Raw genomic sequence first — 23,158 nt, forward strand, 5'->3', positions numbered from 1 at the left:
GAAAAATTAATCATATTCTACAATGAAATACTACTATCACGGGGGAAACTAGTTGAATTACATTCACCATGCTAGGAAGCAAAACAGGAAACGGGTATTACATCGAGAAAAAACGCATTGAGGCGACCGGGCTTGAGACAAGAAGGTACATTGTTAGGAATCCACGTACAAATAATTACAGACAGTTTTCAGCACTTTTCAAAACATGTTAAAGCCCGTACAAGCAAAGGAGAAGAGGAGTAAGAATTAGAGGGAAATAGATACATGTTTCAAATAAATCTCTGAATAAAATTTCTTTGAAAGGTAAATACTAGTCTTATGATACAAAACAATTCTAGCTAGTATTCTAGTTCATCATATTTTTGAATGTGTTAATAAGAGTTGAAGACGAAGAGGAAGATGATGCTTGAGAAGCGTCTTCGTAGAAGCAAATGTAGCTGTCCGATAGAAGACGTCCAACAAGTGGATCTAACACTGTCTTCCCGAACATTGCCTGAAAAAAAAAGTTACTAATTGTTTTGTTGTTGATATTAGAAATACCTTTATTTGTCCAGTTTCATCAGCATCCTTCAACCGATTCCATCCTTGTAGTGATAACCAATCAGACATATTTCCGCACTCTCTTACAACTGGCACATTGAATCCATCCGATAGTCCTTCTCTATCAGCCATCGAATCGAAGAACATCCATTGGTTCGAAGCAGAACGTACATAAGCCACATAATGCGATGTTTCAATGCAAAGTACTGCAGATAGAACCATTTTATGAGAGTGAGGTTTCTTGATTGGTTTGGCTGGTGGGAACAAGTCGCGACTTTGATGATCTTGGATTTCTGGCAAAAGATGAGAATGATGGAAACATTTCCGACAGAAGATAATTTCCGAATAAAATACTCTTCGAGTGAGGAAGCATGTTGGACAAAACACTTCCGAACATGCTCCGCAAATTGTACACGCAGGAACAGCTCCAGCAACAAACGGTGTGATATCGATGGTTTCGAGTGGAAGAATCTTATCGAAAACCTTTTGTTGCCCGTATCTCGGAAGTTGCATAATCAACACAGGTGGTGGTTTCGCGAATGTGACTTGAGCAGATCTCATATGTCTTTCCAGTAAATGTTGAGAGGTTGCAGCACCTCCTTGCCAATCATCGACCACGATTGGTACCAGATATTGAGAGTCTTTCACGTGGTTTTGGCCGCTGAAAAGATAAAATCAAATAGAAAAAAACGAATAAAAACTCACATCAATTTTATAAATGGTTCCGCATGGAAGACCTCTGAGAAAATAAAACCAAGGATTTCTTCCGGATCTTTCTCTTCATTCGTTAATCCAGTTACATGTGGCATCAGCTCAGCAAGCAATTTACGGAGTTTCATTACATGATCGGCTCGTACGTAATGCACTTTTCGAAGTGGAAACACGATTTCATGAGCCAAAATCTTCTGGAATTGAGCAGCCTTTTCCGATCCCTTGATCGATTTTTCGAGTAGGAAATCAAAGAAAGTGGTTTGGACGAACATGGCGTAAAGAGTTGCATCCAGATAGCACGAATTACAGTATCCTTGAATACCCTTTTGTCTTCCAACAAGCTGTTGCATATCTTTTGCTGGCCCACACTTTTGTTTTTCAACACCAGAATCCATACTTCCAAACTCTTCTGTTCGTCGATGCCCAGTGTTGGATACTTGATTCATTGAATAATTAGAAGAAATTGGTAGAGATTGCCCACTGGATGATGATGCTGCTCGATTATGCCTGAGAGCTTGAACCGGTACGAGAACACCTCCGATCACAGGACTCCCACTATACGTAGCTGCTTCTGTGCTTCTTCTCCATGCAGTTGGAACATCATCTTCCAGTTGAACAATCGCTGATCGAACAAGTCGTTCTCCCTGTTCATCGACTTCATTTCCAAGCCAACGAACCGTTCCACTTCTCTGAGCTCCAAGATGTGCAACAACGACATGACTACCTGAAAAAACTATTTTTTTATTGATTCATATCGACATTTTTTGAATTCGAAATTGTTGAGACTGATAAACAAATCATTTTTTGAAAGTTTGCAATTTCGAATGATTAAAGTGATAACAAATATGAATTGCGAAATCACTTACCAATATCATACGATTCAATCAGATAGTCCTCGACGTGAGCAATCGGTTTTGGTGGAAGAGGTGGTGGTTGCTGATGAGCTGCAGCTGCAGAAGATGCCCTCGGTGGAGATGGTGGAGCATACGGTGGTGGTGGTGGATCCGACAGAGATTCGATAGACGCTTGCTTTCCATTCACATTTTGTCTTCCGTTCACTGGTACACTAATTGAAGTTCCAGAAGCTGCTGGCATCTGTTGACTTCGAGATGAAGACAACCGACGTCGATGTTGTGCAGAAGAGGATGAAGCAGTTGATGAAGAAGATGATGGTGTTTCTAGAGTGCAAAGCTCAACGAATCCGGCATGACCTTCTCTTGACTGAAATAGTTGTTCTTTGTTGAACACACCAGTTCCCGCACCAATATTGTTTCTCTGAAAAATATAATAATATAGCGTTCTGTATCCTGGTTTATAAAATTAAATTTCATATTTTGAAATCCAATATTAGAATTAACTTACAAATTCCACACCAGCATAAAGTGTTTTGTGTCCTTTCAGAAATCCGATATACTTGACAACTCCTCTCTCTTCAGTTCCACTATTGTTCCAAATACATTGATCACCGATTCGGAAACCCAGTTGATCACTTTCAACTCTACAAAGATATTGTTGTTTTTATTTGCAATAAATTTTCAATAGCTTACGGTTCATTATGATCTGCGGGGTACAATTTCGTAAACGAATTTCTCTGGATTGTATGTACACTTTTACTTCGACTTGGCTGTCCAGCACTCATACTGGAATGAGATATACGGGATGGGACGGATGGAGGTGGGAGTGGATGGTGGTGATGATGATTCTGAAATAAGACTAGTTGAAAAACTACTACTTTGTTGAAAAGAAAGATTCAAGTTTGAAAAAAATCTCACTGAATAATTGTAATCCGGTTCAGGTGGTCTCATTTGCCTGGTAGGTCGTTCAACTTCTGCTTGTTGCTGCCTTGTAACCGGAATAATTCTTTCACGTGGAGCTGGCTTCGGTGTACTTCGATAGTCTTCTTCACTTCCGTTGTATTGCACTAACCTTCTGGAAACACTGAGAAATAAGTGACCAAAAGAAACAAAAACTGAGCTCAAACCTATTATCGTAGAGTGCTGACACTCCACCGCCTTTCATTGGCATGTGCATTTGGTTCGGTGAGTAATAGAGACGTGAATTCGAAGAGGCCACCGATGACGATCCTGGAAAAATGGGTCCTGGTTTATAATTCTCCATGGCAGAAGGGAAAAGAAAAAGGGGAACTCGTAAAGATGATTGACGTAATGGGAAGTGAGTAGTTTTATGGTTTTTCTTTTTTTAAGTTCTCATGAATTTACTGAAAAGAAAAAAGGTTGTGCCACCTTTTCAGGATTTTCAATAGATTACTCCATTTTCTCGAACATCACTTTTTTTAATGATCAACTTACCAGACATGTCTAAATTCCAATTTGTATCAAAGTGACGATTCAATCGGTCATGAGATGGATATGAGTTGTTAGGAGGCCACTGAAAATAAATACGATAAAGTTTTTATGCGAAACCCGAGAATTCAACTAAAATAAGAAATATTTTTAATTAAATGCACGAAATAGCAACCGATTCAATCGGTAGAATATGTTGATGATAACAAAAATTTCTATTTTAAACTCTATCGCGTCGACCAATTATGATAATACTTCATTTGATGGTCACAATTTTATTCAGTTTTTGTGGAAGAAATCATGAAGTGACGATAGATTATACTGAAACAAGAGGCACGAGGCACACAAAAAACTGAAAGAGTGGTTTGAAGGAGAGGAGGAAAAGATGAGAAGATGAACGAGACTAACAAAGAAACTTTTGTTTGAGTTTTGAATATTTGTTTTTCTTTTTATTTCTGACCATTTTATCTATGTCAAAAAATTTTCTGGATCTTTCTGTTCTGATGCTAGGGAGGAATGATTAAATATTGATAAAATCAATGAACCCTTATGAGTCATTTGTATTCAAAAGTAGCGAGATTTCAGAGTTTCCAATAAAATGCTCATAAATCACCAGAGGAAATAAATAAATGTTAACTTTACAAAGCGATGAAAGATCTGCCTCACACGACAATAAAAGAACAAAGAGCGTTTCCGGAAGGACACAACTGTTCTAAGCTCTTTTCATATTATTACTTGCTTCTGTTTTCTACACATCATGTGATCAACCCCACGCTCGTTAACATAGCAAAAAAACAATGTTGGAATTGTTTATAGATATAGAGTCGAAAGTTATTCTAACCGGACAGCTAATGGTCGCTGGTCTTCTAAACTGACTACCATCCCGCGACGGATAAACTGAATTCGAGAAAAATAGAACGAAATAATAAAAGAGGGATGAACATTGAGGATGAACATGTAAAAACGAAAAAAGCGGTAGCAGCAGAAAAAGATGAGCAGCTAGAGACGAACAGAAAGGAAATGGGAAAAGGAGAGAAGACACAACGAGCTTCGAGAGTTCCCCAGCGAACAAAATAGACAACAAAAACAGCTCAGGCTCTTTCGAAGAGAAACAGCTTCATCTTTTTCTATCAGCACACTCGCTCAATGAGCAATAGAATATATTGAATCTTTTGAGCAACTTGAGAAGAAGCCATATAAGGAAGAGAAGGAAAAGAGAGGGATGCCCAAAATGAAGAAGAGAGAAAACAAGACGAAAAGAACGAAAAATGGCGGGAAAAAAACTCTCGGCATGTGCCAAGTCGTTTTTCAAGACAAGACACTCAAAACTCGGGACCTCGTTGCTTCTGACTGAGCAATGACTTAGTGCCGAACTGCTCTAGGGCATAGGAGAGCAGAGAGATATTAAGAAAAAGAGATGAAAAAAAGTTGGATGGGAAAAGGAGGAGCGGGTGAAAAACGAAAAATGATTGAGCCTCGACAGTTGCGGGTTACGTGGGCTGCTTGTTTGCTCGGAGAACAATTCGGCTCAAAAAATGACTCAAAGCCAGATCTGTATCTAATACATGAGATCCCAAGCCGGATGGAAATGTGATGATATCACATGGTTCCTCGAAAACTCTCCAAGGAAACGTCTAATAAAATATTCAGACGCCACTTTGTTTTTTTTCTTTTTCTTAAATAATCTTTTCTTTTTCAAAAAGCCAAAGAAAAATGGCCATTTATTTCCTTGGAGAAATGAGATATTAGTTACATAAAAGGCCAAAAAAGAAAGAAGAAAAAAGCTTCAGTCCATTTAAAAGCAATTATCGGATCGCGCTGTGTGATGAAATACTAGACTTGGCGACTCGATATCTGGCAGTTGGTTCAACACAAATGGACTATTACAAACTTTTTTATATGTGGTTTGTGTTCTGTTAGTTGAATTCTGAAGTGACCAACAACTCTTGAACGATGTTTTCACAAAAGTTTTAAAATGAGGCAGTATAAATTTCACTACACTGTCATCTGGAATTCATTGAATTTCCACTGGTACAATACAAACAAACCAAACGAGCTCCGTTCGTTCAGGATTCGAGCATCTTATAATTGTTTTGTCTGTTGAAAAAAGAACTAGGAGGGAAAAGATAAAGGAAACTTGTCGTCCGTCTAGCCATCCATGTTCACCAAAAATACGGAGCAGTGCGGGACGTTATGTTCGAAAAAACTCCGAGTAAGACGGAAGGAAGGAACTACGCTATTCTGCCGGAGGGACACAGAAGCACAAAAGACGAGCTGGGCGTAGAAAACGTCACTCTTTCAGTCTGAATAAGAAGAAGAACAAGCACAAGTTACGGGAAAAGGAACTGGAAGCTGGAAGACGTCGTTGGATAGACATCCGATGAAGAGAGTGAGAGAAGAGAGGTAATAATTGCCCCGAGGGGTAAAGAAGAACGAGAAAGTAGGGGTAGAAGAAAGTGAAGGGAATGAAAGGAGGTAAAGTAAAAACCAACCTGAGAGGTATTTGTATCAAAATCCACGTGATACCAGATTCCCGGTTCTTGCGGTCTCTCTCCAATCCATGAGACTTTTGCTGGAACTTTTCGCATTGTGTCGTCCTGAATAAATAAAATTGATATGGTTAATCTCTGTTTTTCATTTAAAGAGGTTAACTAACACATACAGTCTACAATCTGGATTATGGTGAAATTCGTTATTTCATAACTCGTTTTGTAAATAAAACAATAGCCAAAAATCGACAACAGATCGGCGCAAACTATGATATTGGTTGAAAGGGAGCGATGGAAAAGAGAAAAAATGAAACTGAAATTGAAAACGAGCGGGACAGAACGAGAAAAATTGAAAAGAGCGGATGCGTCAGCGAACAAAACATTGCCTATTTCGGTATTACAGAGATGGAAAAAGACAATATTTCTAAATACAGGGAGAAGGGCTTAGAATAAGTTGTCAAAATGATTTCGATCAATTTGAGTTCAGTGGTGAAACAAATAGGATAGAGAAGGGCGTTGTCAGGGAGGAGAAGACGAAGAAACAAGTTGGACGAGAAGAAGAAAGCAACAACTAAACAGGCAAACAGTCGGGTCGAGAGAGAATGGATAACTTATACTTTCTCACAGTAAGTGAAAGAGGAACTCTGTCTGTTTTTTGTCGAGATAGAGAGAGAGAGAACTAAATAGAACCGGTTCGCGCTTACTGACAGTATCACTGGCTGACCGCAATATGTTTATATGAGATTCTGATTTAGAGTATCGTTTACTGAACAACAAAAGTTATGTTTTAAAATAGATGAAAAAATGAAATACTGTGCATCTTACTTCTATTCGTTTTTCAAGAACATTCAACATATTTCTAGTATTTTTCGGAGAAACTAATGGTATCTTACTCATGTCATCGGAATTTCGGTCAGTCACGTGTGACGACGGTTTTTGTGAATACAAGGAAACATTCATTTTTCTCTAATTCCCTGCGTCTCTAACTAGGTATTTTGAAGGCGTTGTTTCATATGTATTTTCAGAACGAAAACCGGTTACTTTATGATATTCTATTCAAATGGGTAATTTGGTTGGTAAACACTTTGAAAAATACTTACAACATCAACTTGTACTCGATCACCAACTTTTAGGTCCAGGAGAAACCCAAACCGTTCAATATTTTGGTACAAATCCAGACGATGATGAGGTTTCACTGAGAGGAGATGACTGAAAAAAAATTATTTGTGAATAAAAGTAATTTTCTCTTACATAGCTTGCTCTTGAGTAATTCGCATTACATCAGTTCTGGTGACCATTGAGCAGACTGTAGGATTACAGTCAAGTTCCTGAATTTCACTCAGTTAAATTTTTTTTCAGAATATGCTCTCACCTCCATCGGAGTAGCCATTCCTTCTTGACGGCTTGGCCTGCTACTTGAATACCAATCGTTTAACTCGGGCATTTTCCAATCGTCATCTGCCATTCCTCGAACTAACGTTCCAGCTGGAATCTGCAAAATTGAAAATTTCTATTTTATAATGATCTTTCTTACCTCAATAACTCTAGGTTCTTCATATTCTCCTGGACTTCTGTGGAATTTAAGACCAGTAATTTTCTTTTGAAGTAAAGCGACAATAAGTTGTTCTCCATTACGATTTTGGTCTAAACTTGGCTTACTATGACTGCTACTAATATCGACTAATTTCTCCTCGCATGAATCGCATGATACTTCTATCAGCTCGAAACCGTCTAATAAGTTTCCGACCGGTATGTTTTGATCCTGGAAAAAAAAATGTAAGAGTATTCATGGTATTGACTGGAAACTGAGTTTTAATATGAATTCAAAAAAACTGACAAGATGTAACCCGTTATGATTTCTCGTCTTTTGCCTTGAAATTGAATTTGAATTCGAACTTGATTGTGCAAGAAAGTCCAGATCACGATTATTCAAAGCATGTATAGAAGTCCTGTATTGATGTGATCCCGTGAAGTCTTCCAGTGGATTGCGAAATTGATGAGAGCCCGCTGAAAATATTTTAAATGGAAGGATTCCATTATTCGAAACCTACCTGACTGCTCCGGTATGCTTTCAAAATCGCCGGGCATTCTGAAATAAGCAGGTTGTTTGGACCTTTTGACGAATGAGAGCATTTTAGAATTAAAATAGTGATCACAAGAAGTTTAGATTCGTACTATAACAGAGAGAAGGGGAGTGGACAACGAAGCGCGCGAAGCTTACAACACCACATTTCGGTGAGCAAATAGAAAAGGACGTTGTCCAAACAATTATTAGACTTCCGCATCATATACCTATTTGGTGTTGAATATTTTGGTTTTGACCTTCGTCTTTTTTCTACGAAAATAAAACGTCGAGCAAACGAAGTGTGCAGCGGCGATGGACAACAAGCGTTTGAGAGAATGAGGGAAAGAAATTGACACAATTATTTACAGAAAACGGAGGAGAAAAAATGATAAGAGGGTCGCGGATAAGTGAGTTTGTTGCTATTTTGTTTAAATTCCTACTAAAATGCTCACAGTTTTTTAGTTTTAAACAGTTTGCAAAGAAACTTTTCGAAAGCAACGTCAAATACACTGAAACTGCAGTTTTCCAAACGTTTGCTTTATTTCTGATATTGTTTAAATTATTCTAAAGTTGCTACTAGAATACGCATTCATCAATTTTTTGAACGACATATAATTAAAAGCAACTCGAGCTGGATCCAGCACAAAATGCAGAAAAAAAAATTGGGAAGATGGTAACTCTGCGTTCGTGCTCTAATGACACGGAGCTATGCATCGCCAGTTGAAACTTTGTTGTAGAGTTCTAGCTAGAATTCTAGACGATTGCACCGAAAGCGGTTTGAAATGGAAAACTAAATTCGAAAAAGACCTACGCGGAGATAATACAATTGGTCGTCTACACTCTCAATTTAATGAACATTTGAATTGAGTCTTTTATATTGACATCGTCAAAAGACTGCAATTGACCATTGCATATATTGTGGGGAACCACTGGGTAAATAACGAATGTTTTGGGATAGAAGATGTAACATTCTGATTGCATTTCTTTTCGGTTGATGTGCGATTGTTTGAGTGTGGAGGCATGTGAGCGCTTTTTCTGTTTGTCAAAGAGATTATGCATAAGAAAAATTATGAAAAAGGCGAGAAATGAACAAGAAACTATGAAAATGCTCGAACTGCTTGAAACAGAATTTTTAATTTGAGCATTTCGAAAAATTAGTTGAGTATTCCCTGTCAGAAAAGCCAAAGATGCTTTTTCTATTCTCCGCGTGAAAATCAATAAAATGCGAGGAAACAGAGAGACCGGTTCTCTTGAGGATCGGTGCGGACAACGCATTCGAATGGGCGGAGCCTACGCACCAGTATAAACAACATTGTATTGGCATCGAATTGCATTTGAATCTGACTAACGTTCCAAATCATCTAAAGTATAATAAAAAATAGCCTAAAATTATAAATTCGGGTAGATGAAATGATTAAGACATATTATTTGAACTAAATTCATGATTTTTCTTCTTGTTTTTATTCCTACTAGAAGTATAACAAGAAATATAATACATATTCGATAAACTTGATACATATAACCTTTATAGTTTGTTAATATAAACAAACTGAATGCACAAGGTGTTCATTGAAATTCATTTAATCTAAAAAAACATATGATCGATGAACCCGAGCTCTGCAATATGAAGTCCTGTGAACAATGTGAACATCCAAGTACAAAGAACAAAGAAGAAGATAAGGTTGGTAACTGCGATCATGACACGGATCTGTAACCACCAATCATTGACCAAACGGTTCGAAATTGTGAAAACCGACTAAAATTGAATTATCTGATTCCTCGTCGTCTTCTGTTTCAGATTCACCGATCACAGATAAGTCCGTTTTACTTGATTTTTGTTCTATGACAGTATCACTGAAAAATGATTATGAATTAGATTTAATAATCTCGAAAAGCCAACAGTTTCGTAGCGCTTGGATCCGGTTGAAGTCCTTTCGGCGGTGCTGGAACTTTTATTGTCGCTGGTGGTGGGGGTGGAGCTGGTGGAGCCGGGACAGCATTTGCAGTTTTTGCTGCTGGTGGTGGTGGCACTTTTCCTTCTTCTTTCACTTGGTCCAGGCATAAATATTGATCGCCCACTAGAAAATGAAAATCAAATTTCGATAAGTGGAAGGAATTAAAAACACACTTTTCTAGATTCCGAACCGAATATCCACGTTGGCTCTACGAGATGAAAATTTTGAAATAAAGGAAATGAGCAAGCAACGATAACTATCTTTTTCAATTCAAAAGTTAGATTGATTTCCACGTGAAAATAGTATAGTTTTATGACATGGAACAGATGATCTACTATAAAACCTCCTTAAAAGTTTATGTAGAATTTGAAAACCTTTTCGAACACGTGGCTCAATAAAATAGTTGAACTCAAAAAAATTCTGCGTAAAAACCAGGGCAATCGAGTTCGCAGTTTTGAAAACTGACGTTGCTAAAACAGTATTCCGTTCAGTTTGATGCTAATTGGTGGTCTACGATTTATAATCAAGTTCATAAAGTAAGTTCTAGAAACATGAAAACTTTTTTTCAAAAAATACATTTCCAGTGGCTGATAACTATATCAATCTGGGAGAAATCCAAGCAGCTACTGCTCCAACATCCGAGACACCAGCTTCTCAACCTGGATCTTCTCCTGCATCTGCTCCACCATCCGCACCTCCAAAGTCGGCTGCAAGTGGTTCAGCTCCAGGATCTGCTCCACAACCTTCTAAACCAACTCCACCAGCTCAAGCATCTGTCTTTCCGGATGCTCAAGCTGCTGCACCACCACCGCCACCACCAGAAAATGCGTTGGCGGCTGTTTCAGCAGCTTCTCCACCAAAAGATGCAGCTCCGGTGGCTATCAATCCAGTTCATGCACCACAACTGAAACTATTCGAAGATGTTAACTTTGATTCTGATGGGAAATCCAGTCAAGCTCTAGTTGGCAAGGGATCGAAAGGATCAGCTTCTGATCCTAGAAAAAGAAGAAATAGTGGAACAAAGGAAGATGGTGAAGAGTACAAAAAACCAAAGGCGTACTACGTTGTGAGTCTATTTTTGTTTCAGTTATTGCCTACAAAACATTAATTTTTTTATTAACTTCAGGCTCGTATTTGCTACGGATCATGTTTCTCCGCCTTCTTCATTGTAATCATTATCTGGGGACTCGTCACTGCAGTTGCTCTCAACGTCATGAAAATGGATTTAATCGAAAATTGGATTATGAGCAGTGGATAATAATATTGTGTTGAAATGAAAAATTGATGGACAATAAAGATATTGAAATTGGAAGACATTCATTGATTATTGTTAAACTAATTATCGATTGAAGCAACTTCTCGTCTCTCCTTTGAACTTTCCGGCGAGTTCCAAACTTCCAGCATCGTAGGTCTTTTTGGCGGAGCTTCCCCAGTTGGAATATGATTTTGGAATATCGATACGGAGGACACGTTGACATGGCTGATAGGAATAGTAAATGTATATCATTTTTCTTCTCAAAAACGTACTGTAATTCCGTCTTTGCAATCATGAAAAACTGCCAAATATGGTTCAATTGTAGTGATTTCTTTTGTGGATCCACTCAAGTTGAACTCTCCATTTGAATCTGCTTTTGAAGAAGCTAGTTTATCGTCTTTGTCCAAGAATCCAGGCAAGAAACTGTCTGAAATCATTGACGTTTTTGGTTATTTCTATCCACTGTATTCGTTACTATCAGATTCCATTAACTTGACTTTGACTCCTGAAGCTGGTTTCCCCTCACATAAAAGTTTTCCCTTGACCTAAATAAAATAGCTATGGAATCAAAACGAATCGTTGAAAAGTTCATACCGCTGCCCATTGAGTTCTTCCGATGAGATCAAGAGCAATTGTGAATCCAATGAATAGAGAGAGAATGAGAAGACGCATGTTTGATCACGACTGAAACTTTGAATGAATGAAGAAAAAGTACAGAAATCAAAACGAAGAATCAAAAGAATAGTGACGAGACAGAAGAAATTAAACGAATTGTAATGAATCGAATTGAATCATTTTGATTCTCTGTTTACCGAAACGAAGAGAAGAAATAGATGAAGTGGAGAAAAAGGAAAAAGAAGATATTGAGAAAAGGAAGTGAATGATATTTTGTGAGAAGTTTCTCAAAGGTCTACTCCGAAAAAAGAAGACGAAACAGTTCTTCGCATATGGCTTTTGGTTTCTGTGTGGGAACAATCAAACACAAATTTTGATGTTTTCATGTTTGCAGCGAAACAGAGAATTCTAAAAGACCTCAATATTTGGTGGGATTCTTACAAAAACTGAAGTACTTCAGAGTTCAAAGTCGAATAGATTTGGATTTGATAAGTAATGAAATAACCTATGTAGATGTACGGCGCTAATAATTTACAACGAGATGATTAATTCTGAATCGTTCTCCGTCTTCTGTTTTCCTGTGGGCTCAACGTTTCAATAATTTAAATGTGTAAAAGTATATATTACGGTATACATAGACAGTATACATAGGTAACAGGCATAGTACGGTATGCTATCACTTCAAAAAAACAAATTAGTGACCGGGATTAGTTTCTTGTACATCTTATGCCGGTCTGTTCATTGTTCATGTCTTAAAACTAAAAATGTAGACTTCCAACTTCTCCTACTTTTCTAGAAAACTAGATGTCTCCTTCTCTTAATTCTATTCATTTTCAACTCTTCTTTCCTCTATTCTGTCTTTTTTCTTTGAATGATCAGGAATCTCTTTTTTAGTGAAAAAGTGAATATTGGTCATCCAAAAAAACGGACACATACAAAAGATGAAACAACAGTTCAGTAGACCATCAAATATTTTATTCGAAGTCACATTTCTAGGAAAATATTATTTCCCTTTTTCCCCTCCAAGCCCCTTCAAAAAGTGAGAAATATGAATATATGAAATGGTTTCGTCTTGAAGTATTTCATCTGAAGCCTATACTTTTCATTCAAAAACTTTGTTGTCCTTCACTGTTGACCTATCAATATCTCGTTTTATTTTTCGACAAACAATGACCAAGGTCGTTGTTATTTATTACACAACACGTTTCGTTTTGACCCGACGGACCGCCCATGATATCATTTCACAGCGAGAACTGTAGTCTCACTCTCTCAATTCGTTTCTGTTTTGTGTGTGTGTGTGTCTGTTTTTGCTTTCAAATTTCAAATTTCAAAATTTCGTTAAAAAACACTGATGTATTTCAGATGGCAAAGTTCGTATTCCTTGGTCTCTTGCTCGTAGGATCCGTAGCTTCTCTTGATTTGATTGGACGTACCCAATCTGCTGCCGTCAAGGGAAAACTTATGTGCGAAGGAAAGCCAGCATCAGGAGTGAAAGTCAAGTTGATGGAGTCTGACAGTAAGTTTCGGTTATCAGGGTCCAGAAAAAAGTCCTCAAAATTTTTCAGACAGTTTCGCACCAGGATTCCTCGATAGCGACGACAAGATGGCATCTGGAAAGTCTGACTCGAGCGGAGGATTCAACTTGAGCGGAACCTCCAAGGAACTCACTGGAATCGAGCCATACTTGGCTGTTTTCCACGACTGCAAAGACGGAATTACAGTGAGTCATTACTGAAAGGGAGACTAGTTTACGGGTGAAAACGATTAAACGATTGGTTGTATTTCAAAACAATTGGATTGATTGAGTTCTGAAGGGTAAACGCGCAGAAAATCATTTTAGAGTGTTCTTTGATCGAAAAAAATGAAAAGGGAGAGAATTGAATGGACAAAATAAGTAAATATCATCAAAAAGATGGAAGTTTAGCTGATCAAGAAACAGTCAAAACCACCGGAAATTGGTGTGGCGGAAGTCAGAAAATCAAGTCAAACAGATTTCTAAAAATCTGAACATGAAGTAACATTTGAATATATTTTCAGCCATGCCAACGTGTCTACCGTGTCAATATTCCAAAATCATACACCAACAGTGGAAGCTCTGCCAAAAAAACCTATGATGCTGGAGTCATTGAACTGGCCGGAAAGTACCCAGGAGAGAGCAGAAGCTGCCTGAACTAGATTACTCTCAATGTTATGAATGACTAATAATAATAAACAATGATATCTTATTTCGTTTATAAATCAGAAGCTATTCATTCTGGTTCCAGACTCGTTTCAGAGCTGGAAATAATTTCGATTGTTTTTGGAAAATTCAGCCTAGAAAAGTGCTGGAAAAGGTTTTCTTCAACTTGACATTGACCTAACACTTTTATTGAACGACGCGAAGCTCTGAGAATTCTGAAATGAAACGGGTCAAACTACGTACATCTAGATTGATCCGATGAGTAACATTTTGTTCTCTCCATACCATCACTCAACCAGTAAACTAGAAAGACCTCTGTCATCCTGCGTCAATCGTTGTAATACTTCTCACTCTCACAAAATTCCACTTTTTCTGTTTTTTCTTCATTGTCTCTGACATTCCTTCAAACTTTTTCCTTAACCTTGGAGTTAGACACAGCTGTCGTTTTGTCACGAACTTCGTCACCTTAGATTCATATCTTTGAGCTTGATACTTCCTTGTTTTCCTGAATTCTCAAAGACTCACCAAACGTATTATTAGAGAGAATACAGAAGGGATGCAGTTACTGCTCCTAATTCTCGTATTAACTATTTCGATTTCCGAAGGTGGAAAACTGGGTCGTCTACAATCTGTGGCGGTAATATTTTTAAAATAGATGACGTCATTTAGTATGATTCATTCTAGGTAAGTGGTCAAGTGAAATGCGAAGGAAAACCAGCAGTGGGAGTACGAGTCGACTTGATGGAGTCAGACAGTGAGTCAGAAATTAATTGGAAGAGGAAATGAATGAACACTTCGTTTTTAAGATAACATGGAAGAAAGTGGAATAATTGATGATGATGATTTCATGAGTTATGCAGTTACGGATGAGTTGGGAAACTTCAATATGAGTGGATCGGAAGTTGAGATATCTGGGATTGAGCCGTATATCAATATCTTTCATAAATGTGATGATGGACTGTCGGTGAGTATAACAAACTATAACTTCTCTAGAATATCTGAATTAAAATTATTCTGGCATGTTACGTCTGCCAAAGCTGGGGTCTTGAGAATATTGATGGATATTGTGTCTGGATCTGATACAGATATAGCCTCACTTTTTAGTAATTTGAAAACTTGAAAATTTAACCATGATAAGTTCAAAAAATGTGGCTTAAGAGTTCAAAATTCTTCTCCAAACTCCCAAAAACTTGTTCAATTTTCCAGCCTTGCCAACGAGTGCTTCGTATCAACATCCCAAAATCAGCTACAATTTGGGGTGACACTCCAACAGAGCTCTTCTCAATTGGAATTTTCGAATTGGCTGGAAAAGTGATTGGAGAGCGAAGAAGTTGTGCCTACCGGAATCTAACATCAACTTCTATTTAACCTTTTTAATTGATAATGAACTTTTGTTAGTTGGAATGAAGTTGATCCCAAATGTACATAAAATAATCCATAGATGATAAGAACGGGGGTTTGACTGTTATCATTTAAAGAAGAAGAAGGAGGGCACTGCTGCCAGCCGCCTTCTGTTTTTCCCTCCGTTTACAACCATCGCTTAAATAAATTTTGGGAGAATCGAGCAATAAAACCAGCTGATTAGAACATAATTTGAAACATTGAAGTGATTCGAAGACGCAGAGAGCACAAAGTCCCGCCCACAATAACTGATACTGTAGTTTGTTTCGTCCACTCACTGCTTTCTTGGCAGGTAGTACTCTATCAAGTACGTTCACCGAGACTCGTTAAGCTGATTATGACTATTAGAGAGCGTCGCTGACTCTCTTTCTCCATCAAATTGCCATTCCGTTACAAGCATTTTCAATAAAACTTGTACTCTCTTTTTGTTGCAATTCTTTTAAACTTTTGTTCTTATTTTTATTGTCCTTTTAATTTTTTTCTATATTCCTTTTTGAAGATGGTCCTTCTCTCCAACTTTTTAATGTCCTTGTTTCAAACTTAATTTCATTCTCTTATAAAGTCGTAAATAGGATTAACTGATTTAATGGCATGAGTGAAATGAAAAAAGTATTATGATTTCCAGAAATAGTTCGAAGCGTTAATTGACACTTTTATTTTTAGATCATCCCTTTTCGTATATAAATCAGTGACTCTAATACTATTAACAATCTATTCAGTTCTTCCAATTATTGCTGGTAAACAACGAAGAAGTTGATAATCTATGAAACTTTAACTACCATAAAATTTGTTTGGTTTTGACAATTAATTTCAAAAATTTCAGCTTTCAAAATCTCCATAGACTTGTAATTTAAAAAAAAACCTCGGGACTACCAAGAAAAGTTTGCACCCAAAGTGCAGTTTTCGCATTGTTGCAAAACTTCTTGAGTTTAGACTCTAACGGAAATAAGTTGTGATCTAATACGGATAATTCCGAAATAAGGATTAAAACTTGAGTTTAAGAATTTAGTCATTGTTGTCTCGTGTTCGGTTGTTGTAGGTGTTTCGAAATTTTAGATGTCAAATGATGAGTAAAATGTTTGTTGTCATGATATGCTTAGAAACAAAACTATCAAAATTAGACTACCTTATTAAGATCTTCTAGTAATGTGGAGTATGACTATTTTTGTTAACTTGAGATGTCCATGATCTATAGTCTGCAATATCTTTCCCAATCTCAATAGGGCCACTTTTTTGATATTCATTTTTTGTATGTTCAAAATTGACTTCTGTCTAGAGTCAAATTCATCATGATCAGAACTTAATCTGATCTTGTTCTTTGCCCTGTTCATGTACTTTTTTAGTACCTTCAATATCAGTTTTTCCTTCTTTTTCTCTATTGGCGAGGCCATCAAATCGACGTCTGCCGTTTCGCCGGCTCGTGACAAAACTCACAAAACTACCCTCTAATCGATAGAAAATTATCTTTTCGTTTCGACCATCAGCGGGAGTTTTTTGTGTCCAGAATTGTCTTTTTTTAATTTCTTTACTCAATTGATCATCCCATACAGACTTCAGTTTCAGATACGGTGATATGTGGACACCACGGCACGCAATTGCGTTGCTGGTTGTTCTTACGTACGCCTACTCAAATATTCTGCCACCTGGAACAACATTTACACAATCATTAAAGGATATATTCAGGTTTCCAGATAACAAAAATGAGGTGAGATCGTTGTTCTGACTATGATAATTTTAAAGTTTCCAGCATGATATTGAAGACACAATGTGCTCCGAAACACCTCCAAAAAGTCGAATACCTTCTCGAGAAGAATTACTGGAAATGATTCGAGAATCAGAAAAGGAAGATCATAAATATAGTGAACATGCCAGGAGAAAGCGTCAAACATCTCGAATAACCTATCAAGAATATTTGGATAATCTTGGAAAGGCAGATTATGATGTGAGGATAGAAGAGGGTTGGCTCGAAATATTGTATCCGTTCGGAACTTGGGCAATGGATAAACAATTGATGGGACAAGCAGGAAGAGAAACACAGACTAATTTGGGTTTTGATTGTCCTTTTTTTGGTTTCCGATTCAATTATACAATGGTTTATCCGATGGGAATGATTTCATTCGGATTGCCACCGTTTTCAGCTCCTCCATGGACATTCCCGAACCCATCGTGGCCGAAACAGAGAGTGAGTTATTGAAAAGATCTTGAGAAGAAAGGTAATTCCCTAACTTGACTAGAATTAAACTTATTATGTCGGATAGTGGAAAAATTTCGATTTCACATTTGATTGTGATCGTTTTTTCTATACAAAACATATAGCTATTGCAATTTTTGTAAAGTTTTATCCAAGTCTCTTCCTGATAATTGAATTTTTATTCCCGTTATCGAACATGTTTCATAACTTCACAACAAGGGTTCTCAAGTGTATAATTTTCCAGGATCACTCTTTCATTGCCCCATTCTATGCGGATTCAATGTTCCAATGGATCGGAAACACGAAAATCAGTAACGTATTCTTCCGAAGTGTCCATCGACCACGAGTAAGTGACTCACAGTTTCATGTCTGCCTTCTTTATAATTATATCTATCGACCACCCTCTCTCGTGTTATCAACCATTTCCCCATTAATATTAATTATTGATTTAATAACCGGATTATGTAACGAGTGAATAGTAAACATTGTCTTCAGCTCGACGACGATGAAATTTACGAAAGGAACAGTCAACTCAATTATGGAGCACCGAACTATGCGCAGGCGGGAGCTCAATCGGCAGCCAATCAACAGTTCTCGAATCCAAGTCTCTATTCTCAAAATTTGAATCCGTACTCCCAGAACCAGCAGTACAATACACAATTATTACAACAGCAACAGCAGATTTATGGAAAGAGAAAGAAGAGACAGATGCCTGGAAGAGTGTCTCAACCTGGAATGGTTGTTGATCCTTTGCTTCTAGATAATATCACAAGACATATTCAGGTTAGACAAAGAGGAGAAATTTGGAAATGAATTGAGAATTTTCAGGATGGGTACACTGGAGCAAATGGGTTCCGAGCGGAGCATGCTTTCATTGCAACTTGGTACAGAGTAAGTGTTTTTGAAAGTAGAAAACGAAATTGGGTTGATGTAGGAAGTCTTTCTAGAAGACATTTCAGAAGACAGCTGAATTCTCTGATTTCAAAAATTACAGATGGCACATGGAGGTGCTGCGCGGGCACTGGACGTATCGCAGTTTGAACACGTCAAAGATTGGCAAAACACATTCCAATTAGTTATAGCCTCAGATGAAATAAGGTGATTCTACTGCCTCTTCTCCATTTTCTCACTTCCCACCTTTTTCCAGAACTTTTGCTATATTCAACTACGCTCGATTGAATTGGACATCTTCGAATGAAGCTGGTGGTCTCGATGGTTTTGGAGGAAAGCAAGCTGCTATGGCTGGGTTTAACGGAGGAAACGGAACAGGATGGTATGGATTACCGTATAGTGGAGAAGGAAGGTTGTGGAAACTTGGATATTTCTCGAATGTTTTGACACCAGGAAGATGGATACATAGAATTGATGAACTGATTATACCGGCTGGATGTACAAATGCATCGAATGGTGCAATGTATACAGCTCCCCCTTGGGGTCCAATGCATGGCGGAATGGCTATTAATGTGTCAGGACCTTGTTTACGACCAGCAGACGTCGTAAAGGTTTGTTATTTGATTAAAAAATGCTATTTATCTCATTTTTTAAGGTGAATTTTGAAAACTGGCAAACAACTTGTGTCCGTTTGAATCGAGTTCGTGCTCGTTGCATAATGCCAATGTTTCATAAAATTGGAATTGTTCCTATCAGAATGAGTCGTGACGGAGGACAATCTTTCCCATTTTTCGGAAGATTTTATGTTGTGAATCCAGAAAGAGCGCCTGCTTATGTTACACTTAAAGACTCGGTGGATAATAAAACGAATCGATGGTAAGCGTTTGTGAATACTGTAATTGATTTGATTCATAAGTTTTCAGGTACGAACCATATGCACAAGAACTGGCGATGAGTTGGCAAGCGATGAATTTGACATGGAATAGTGGAGCACGAGTTGATATCAGTCTGTTCGGTTATTGGGAAGACGCAGATAGGTCACATTTCGAACGACTTGATTATTTGGCAAGAGGAGTTTCAAATACTGGAACATATTCATTCCGGCCTCAGCAGTTAACTAAGCAATATTTGCTTAGAGATGCATGGCAGAAGTTTCATTTCGGATTCGTTCAAGTGGCATTGGCAGACACTGAAGACGGTGTAATGTGGAGTAAGCCAACTCCTTTCCCGTGGTATCATTTGCCTGACTGGCAGCGTTATTACGGTCAAAACTGGCCAATTGATATGTGTGTCGAGTGGTTTGAATACGATGGAAAACGAAATAATTTTCAAATTGATCTGACTACTGACTATCCTTGTCCATGCAAATTATCACAAGCTATGCTGGATTTGGGTCGATTCATGCCCTTCTTGGATTGCGATAAAGATGGAGACACTTCATGCCCATTCAACAAAGGAGCTCAACATTGTATTCAATCCGTCCAACCGACGTTCAGTGGTTCATCACAACAATGTTGTTATGATTATGAAGGATATTTAATGTTTACTGATGACTGGGAGCCAGATGGTGACTACACAACATTCTTCCAACCGGGAACACCTGCTAGAGCTCATAGATATGGTGCTGCTCCGTACAGACTTCCTCCCTTTATTCCAACTCTTTCTAACTATCAATTGGATTTGCTCCCGTATAGAACTTGTTGCAAGTGAGTAATAATAATAGAATTAGAGTGCTATCAAAATTGATATTTTCAGATATGCCGATCACTGTGAATTCTATTATTGGCGTCGAATGACCAACGGATGTCAAGATTACAAAGCCCCAGCTGCCGGTTATATGTATGGAGAACCACATGTGATCACTTATGATGGAATCAGATACACCATGCCTGGAAAAGGTTATTATGTTCTCACAATGTCTGATTCTCCATATCACAAGTTGATGGTTCAAGTGAGATTGGAGCAACCGGATGACACACTTTGTAAGTTTTTAAAAGTTATTTTCAGCTTCTAGTTCCAATAATATCCTTCAGGGCACGCTCATGTGAATGCAACGGTAATCACTGCAGTCGCTGTTCAAGAGAATGATAGTTCAATTGTACAAGTTTATGCAAGAAAACCAATGAGGAGATGGAGATATCGAACTGATGTTTATGTTGATGGCTCTAGACGATTCTTTGATAAACCACATTGGAAACACCAGCAATTCAAACGTAAGCAATAGAAAATACAGATTGATATTTCTGAGTTTCCATTTTAGATCTTGACATCAGAAACCCTCTTCAAAATATGAACCAGTCTGAAATCGTGATCATGTTGAAATCTGGAGTAGGAGTTCGAATTTTCGAAGGATTCGGAATGTTAGATGTGATGGTTACTCTCCCTCCTAGTTACAATACCACGTGTCGACAAGGAGAAACTATGTCTTCTGCGTTGAATGCTCCGACTGGTCAGAGGCGATGTTATACAACGTTAGGCTTATTAGGAGTGTATAATAATGATCCGACGGATGATTTAACAACTCCGACCGGTACAGTGACAAGGGTACAGAATCCGACGACGACGTCCTCCACTACACAGATGATATATGAGCAGTTCGCGTCTACTTGTAAGATTTTCACTTATCTCTTTACTCATTTTCTAATGAATTTCAGGGAAAATTGACGGAACTAATGAAAAACTTGGTAATTTACTATTCCAAGACAAGTATAAACCCATCTACAATCCACTTCTTTTTGCTGAATCTGACTATCGTCCCGTCTATTGGCCACAAACCATTGATATGAATGCATCTCGAGTGTTCACAATGGAAGAAGTTGTCAGTACATGTCAGAATAATCCAGAGTGTGAATATGATTATATAATGACTGGAAAGAAAGAAATTGGATTGACAACTCTCAGGAGACAAAAACAATTTATGGCACTACAAAAGACTGGGAGCAAGCAATGTGAGTATATAAAACTGGATGAATCTCCAATAAGTAATTCAAATATTTTCAGTAATATCTTGCGGTCCACTCCTGAAAAAAGAAGGAGTTATTAAAACTCCTCCAGCTGCAAACTATCTGGATGGGGACAAAGTAGTTTTCTCTTGTAAACCAAAGTATTACATTCACGGTGACATTGAAAGAGTGTGTAGAAATGGAACATGGTCTCCTGGATGGTGGGCGTGGTGTCGAGACAGAAATCTGGAATATGCTCTGAAATGGATGACAGCACTATTGTCCATTTTTGGAATCAGTTTGATCTTTGTTATATTCTTCTGTATTTTGTGGAATATTCGAAAAAAGAAACAAGCGGCTCATGCGGAGAGACTGCAGCTAAAGGAAGAAGAGGAGAATTTAAGGAAATTGGAAACTGAGAGAATGTAAGCTTTCTCCGATTAAATCTGAGTCATTTAAATATATTTTCAGGTTTGCTGCTCCACCTGAAAAGACACCGCTAATTGAAAATGACTTTCGTTCTAATTACAATATGAGCCAATCATCTCGCCAATTATCTCAACCACCTAGTTCGCAATATAATAATGCACCATCCTTCGTTGCTCCGCCTGCACCAACGTACGCAGCAGCAACTTCTTCCCAAAATCAGTACGAACCAACTCGGAGACAGATGTTCGAAACATCAGCATTTTAACTTCTGGACCCTGAACTGCATTCTTCCGAAATACGAACTGCATGAAACTATTGTGTATGTATCTATTTTTATCGTTTCTTAATAATTTTTACTATTTTCCAATATATTCCAATTCGTGTTAAATCAACCACTTTCTTATCCAGATCTCAAAGATCTTTATTTGATAAAACCAACCACTGTCATTTTGTTGTTCTGATTGTTTTCATTCGATGAATAAAATACAATTTTAAAAACTCCTTCCAAAGACATATTGTTAGATATTTTTGGACCCGAAATAGGTGCAGAATTTAGAAGAATTCATTCAGAAACCTGAATGAATGGGCAAACGAATCCATCCGGCAGCATATTCTTAGATAGCCTACTGCTCCTCACATGGAAGAACCCTATAACCGGTGGGAACATGGGGATCGAATGCAGGTTAATGGGATTCTTAAAAACTGTAGAATTTAAGAGGATTCATTCAGAAACCTGAATGAATGGGCAAACGAATCCATCCGGCAGCATATTCTTAGATAGCCTACTGCTCCTCACATGGAAGAACCCTATAACCGGTGGGAACATGGGGATCGAATGCAGGTTAATGGGATTCTTAAAAACTGTAGAATTTAAGAGGATTCATTCAGAAACCTGAATGAATGGGCAAACGAATCCATCCGGCAGCATATTCTTAGATAGCCTACTGCTCCTCACATGGAAGAACCCTATAACCGGTGGGAACATGGGGATCGAATGCAGGTTAATGGGATTCTTAAAAACTGTAGAATTTATGAGGATTCATTCAGAAACCTGAATGAATGGGTAAACGAATCCATCCGGCAGCATATTCTTAGATAGCCTACTGCTCCTCACATGGAAGAACCCTATAACCGGTGGGAACATGGGGATCGAATGCAGGTTAATGGGATTCTTAAAAACTGTAGAATTTAT

The 23,158-nt window shown here is 37.9% G+C and overlaps 6 protein-coding genes and 1 pseudogene across 7 annotated transcripts; 4 read left to right on the top strand and 3 right to left on the bottom strand.

Annotated features, from left to right (window-relative positions):
• Positions 1-346: 346 nt before the first annotated feature.
• Positions 347-8,131, bottom strand: GCK72_009544 (uncharacterized protein; the record flags this gene model as incomplete). Its single annotated transcript, XM_053727425.1, has 16 exons — positions 347-493; positions 541-1,201; positions 1,246-1,975; positions 2,118-2,526; positions 2,614-2,749; positions 2,799-2,953; positions 3,024-3,180; positions 3,233-3,335; positions 3,561-3,639; positions 6,047-6,151; positions 7,144-7,252; positions 7,295-7,371; positions 7,416-7,535; positions 7,578-7,805; positions 7,881-8,050; positions 8,095-8,131. The coding sequence occupies 16 exons, from the start codon at positions 8,129-8,131 to the stop codon at positions 347-349; spliced, it is 3,423 nt and encodes a 1,140-aa protein (XP_053587002.1).
• Positions 8,132-9,693: 1,562 nt separating this feature from the next.
• GCK72_009545 lies at positions 9,694-11,168 on the bottom strand (annotated as a pseudogene). Its single transcript has 5 exons — positions 11,162-11,168; positions 10,723-10,809; positions 10,009-10,186; positions 9,866-9,962; positions 9,694-9,816 (listed from the first exon to the last, which is right to left on the bottom strand). Coding segments are annotated over exons 1-5 (492 nt in total).
• GCK72_009546 (uncharacterized protein) lies at positions 9,706-11,321 on the top strand (the record flags this gene model as incomplete). Its single annotated transcript, XM_003113041.2, has 3 exons — positions 9,706-9,793; positions 10,648-11,129; positions 11,190-11,321. The coding sequence occupies 3 exons, from the start codon at positions 9,706-9,708 to the stop codon at positions 11,319-11,321; spliced, it is 702 nt and encodes a 233-aa protein (XP_003113089.1).
• An 81-nt stretch (positions 11,322-11,402) lies between these two features.
• Positions 11,403-11,990, bottom strand: GCK72_009547 (uncharacterized protein; the record flags this gene model as incomplete). Its single annotated transcript, XM_053727426.1, has 4 exons — positions 11,403-11,543; positions 11,591-11,745; positions 11,794-11,863; positions 11,913-11,990. 4 exons carry the CDS (start codon positions 11,988-11,990, stop codon positions 11,403-11,405), a joined length of 444 nt encoding a protein of 147 aa, XP_053587003.1.
• Positions 11,991-13,295: 1,305 nt separating this feature from the next.
• Positions 13,296-14,108, top strand: GCK72_009548 (uncharacterized protein; the record flags this gene model as incomplete). Its single annotated transcript, XM_003113242.2, has 3 exons — positions 13,296-13,449; positions 13,499-13,653; positions 13,971-14,108. The coding sequence occupies 3 exons, from the start codon at positions 13,296-13,298 to the stop codon at positions 14,106-14,108; spliced, it is 447 nt and encodes a 148-aa protein (XP_003113290.2).
• Positions 14,109-14,668: 560 nt separating this feature from the next.
• Positions 14,669-15,480, top strand: GCK72_009549 (uncharacterized protein; the record flags this gene model as incomplete). The annotated part of the gene is made up of 4 exons (XM_003113288.2): positions 14,669-14,749; positions 14,797-14,866; positions 14,919-15,076; positions 15,319-15,480. The coding sequence occupies 4 exons, from the start codon at positions 14,669-14,671 to the stop codon at positions 15,478-15,480; spliced, it is 471 nt and encodes a 156-aa protein (XP_003113336.2).
• Positions 15,481-17,086: 1,606 nt separating this feature from the next.
• GCK72_009550 (uncharacterized protein) lies at positions 17,087-22,231 on the top strand (the record flags this gene model as incomplete). The annotated part of the gene is made up of 15 exons (XM_053727427.1): positions 17,087-17,218; positions 17,261-17,695; positions 17,949-18,050; positions 18,200-18,487; positions 18,533-18,595; positions 18,699-18,802; positions 18,852-19,206; positions 19,251-19,471; positions 19,519-20,301; positions 20,351-20,577; positions 20,629-20,808; positions 20,856-21,203; positions 21,250-21,543; positions 21,596-21,962; positions 22,009-22,231. 15 exons carry the CDS (start codon positions 17,087-17,089, stop codon positions 22,229-22,231), a joined length of 4,122 nt encoding a protein of 1,373 aa, XP_053587004.1.
• Positions 22,232-23,158: the final 927 nt, after the last annotated feature.

This window comes from Caenorhabditis remanei, chromosome III, assembly GCF_010183535.1.
Source record: "Caenorhabditis remanei strain PX506 chromosome III, whole genome shotgun sequence".
NCBI lineage: Eukaryota > Metazoa > Nematoda > Chromadorea > Rhabditida > Rhabditidae > Caenorhabditis > Caenorhabditis remanei.